The sequence below is a fragment of the Photinus pyralis genome, unplaced genomic scaffold, assembly GCF_008802855.1.
Source record: "Photinus pyralis isolate 1611_PpyrPB1 unplaced genomic scaffold, Ppyr1.3 Ppyr1.4_LG4, whole genome shotgun sequence".
NCBI classification, from domain to species: Eukaryota; Metazoa; Arthropoda; class Insecta; order Coleoptera; family Lampyridae; genus Photinus; species Photinus pyralis.
Window position 1 is genome coordinate 37,532,579 of NW_022170511.1, and position 2,920 is coordinate 37,535,498.

General features: G+C 37.8%; 1 protein-coding gene across 1 annotated transcript; it reads right to left on the bottom strand.

Moving 5' to 3' along the window:
- Positions 1 to 225: 225 nt before the first annotated feature.
- LOC116169927 (histidine-rich glycoprotein-like) lies at positions 226 to 987 on the bottom strand. The gene has a single exon (XM_031486141.1). The coding sequence runs from the start codon at positions 976 to 978 to the stop codon at positions 241 to 243; it is 738 nt and encodes a 245-aa protein (XP_031342001.1). The 5' UTR covers positions 979 to 987; the 3' UTR covers positions 226 to 240.
- Positions 988 to 2,920: the final 1,933 nt, after the last annotated feature.

The window sequence follows — 2,920 nt, forward strand, 5'->3', positions numbered from 1 at the left end:
TAAAAATATCCCTCACGTTGTTTAAGAGCAGGGAGGGTTATAAACGTTTCAGCGATACGAAAAGTTATAACATCGAGCGCTATTTTTAAATATCCGTCAGTATTTTATAACTCCATTTCTCTTAAACGGAACGGTTTAATGGTGGTGGATGTCGACAATGGAATTAAGTGAATATCTCTAGCCGATTATGTTTTATTGTTATGATTATAACACAAGAAGGTAATAACGGTTAACAAAAACTTAGTGTTTTCCATGAGCAAATCCGTATTCCTTTCCGCCGGAGTGGCCGCCTTTCTTTCCGTAATCGTCGTGGTGTGCGTAGTGGCTTTCGTGTCCGTGGTGGCCCTTGTGTCCCTTATGGTCTTCATCGTAATGCCCTTTGTCGTGGTGCCCTTTCTTGCCGTAGTGATCATCATGATATCCACTCTTGTGATTCCCGCCTTTCTTGTGGTGGCCAGATTTACCTCCGTGGTGGCTTTCATGGTGGCCATGTTTAGCGTGGTGACCGCCCTTGTGGAAATCATCGTAAAACTTGTGCTCCTTGTGGTAATCGTCTTTGTGCGACTTGTGATGATACCCAGTCGTCTTGTGACCTTTCTTGTGCCCCTTCTTCTCACCGAACTTGCCACCCTTATGACTTTTTCCAGCCTCGTGGTGTTCCCCGTAGTGGCCGGCCTCATCGTGGTGCCCCTTCTTGTGCCCACCCTTCTCACCGTAATGCCCAGCATGATGCTCCTTGCCGTGCTTCCCGTGCCCTCCCTTGTCGTGATGATGACTACTTTTGTATCCTTTATCGCCCTTTTCGCCATGACTCGCATGATGCTCCGCATGATGCTCACTACCACCACCGTGCTCATGGTGTTTTCCATGACCAGTAGCGGCCACTTCTAAATCGACCACCTCGTCATCCCTAAACGATTTAGCTTCACACACGAGAACACCCAGACACAAAACCAGGCATGTTACTAACAACCGCATATTGATTAAAGGACACCGCCGAACTGATGTGACAAATATCTTGCAGCGGGTATTTATATCGGTAAAACTTTCCAGAACCCAACTTCTTAAAGTTAATTTCGCATTTTCCGCTAGATTAGGTTTGTTTGTTTTTATAAACTGGCGATAATCTACACCAGACTTGCATAATGGCTTTCTCCTGGTTTGATGCTTGGATGAATTCCTAACTATTGTATAATACACCCGCAATAATATCTTGAGACCGAGTATTAACTAAAATTCGTTATGTGAGACGAAATGGACTTGTCCCTTTGTAGCTTTAAACAATCGATGCCTTCCAGGTCTTACTAAATAGTGAAACAAGAATTTTCTTGAAAATGGGATCTCAGACGTTGCTAATGAAATCGATTCCAGGGATTTTGTTGAGAGTTTAAGACCCTAAGTGCACTTTAGATTTGCAATCAATAAACAATAAGAAGCGGATTACAGCGAAATTACAGTAATGATGTGTTCTAACAATTCGTTGAATTCCTTGGATATAAGTAAAAAGAGGTTGTTGCTGTTTTCTTTTTTGTTCGCTTTTTTATACGTTCTGGCCGTCTACATTTTACTGCTATCCAGCAAATAATTCTCGTCTTAAAAACAAAATGAAATAGATTCGACATTGTAACAATGGAAGTATACTATCTATACCACACAAGGGCAAAATTTATTAGCGTTTTTTTGTTTATACTATTTCCACAAAATAAATACATAATTGTAATTGTAGGATTATACGTAGTAGCTTTCCTCGCGTTAGCCTGGCCCTTCGCCCATCTCGTCATTACTAATATTCTGATAAGGTGATGTATATAGGGCGTTTGATATGCGAATATTTAAATGAATCACGCACGCCACTGTTAAGGGTTTTATATTAAAAAAATGTCATTAAATATGATTGAAATATATTCACTAATTTTCGTAACGGAACATCTTTAAACCTAAGTTTAAAAAAGAATCATATTTTTCCTACATTTGGAGAACTTAGAGGGGCGTGGGGCAGGGCCGTAGCTAGAACGAAAATTGTAAGGGTGCAAACGAAATGTTGGAGGGTGCACTTATTGTTTACAAAAATGAAGTCTCGAGAGACTTGTTTGTCAAAAAAGCAAAAAATATATTAAAAAAACCAATTTTATCCAATATATATCATATATTAAAAAAAACAAAAGATGTAACATAAAATAAACGTAACATAAATATAAGTAAATCGAATCAATAGCATACATAAAAATATTAGATAAAAATATAGTTTATCTAATACAATTTATTTATAACAATAGAAAAAAGCTGGAATATATTCATTAAAATAGTTGCAACCTTCTCTCTTTGGCATTATGAAATTCTCTTACAAGTGTGTTCATGTCTATATTTTTAGTTCTTTCCATTTCGAATGTAATCAGCGATGTTGCCAACTTGTCAAGCAAGAAACAAGCCTAGAGCTAGAAAACCCATAACTTCAGATTTCAGATATGTCTGAATCTGAGTTATTTACACTTGTTACTTTTGAATCAAATTGCATAATTCTAATAACCATTATTGTACTCATACTACCAAATGTAGTATGTAGGTATTATAATTATCAAGAATAATCATTTTTATTCAATTTTATTGTAATAATTATTATTATGAACAACAATACTATTGTATATTTGTGATAATTAATTTACAATGTACAAAAATAGCACGTTTTTATTTTACGATTCTGATCGTGATCGGTCAGAGGGTGCCACTTAATATCCAGAGGGTGCCTACCCCCCTGGCTACGGCCCTGGCGAGGGGGGGGCTGAAGGAAGGGGAAGAGAAAAGCATGGAAAAAGTGATGGCGGATGTTAAGGACGAAATAAGAAGGACAGCTAAGGACACGATTGACCAAATAGAAACAATGAAGGAGATAACTGAGGAAATGAGAGGATTAAGGGAGGAA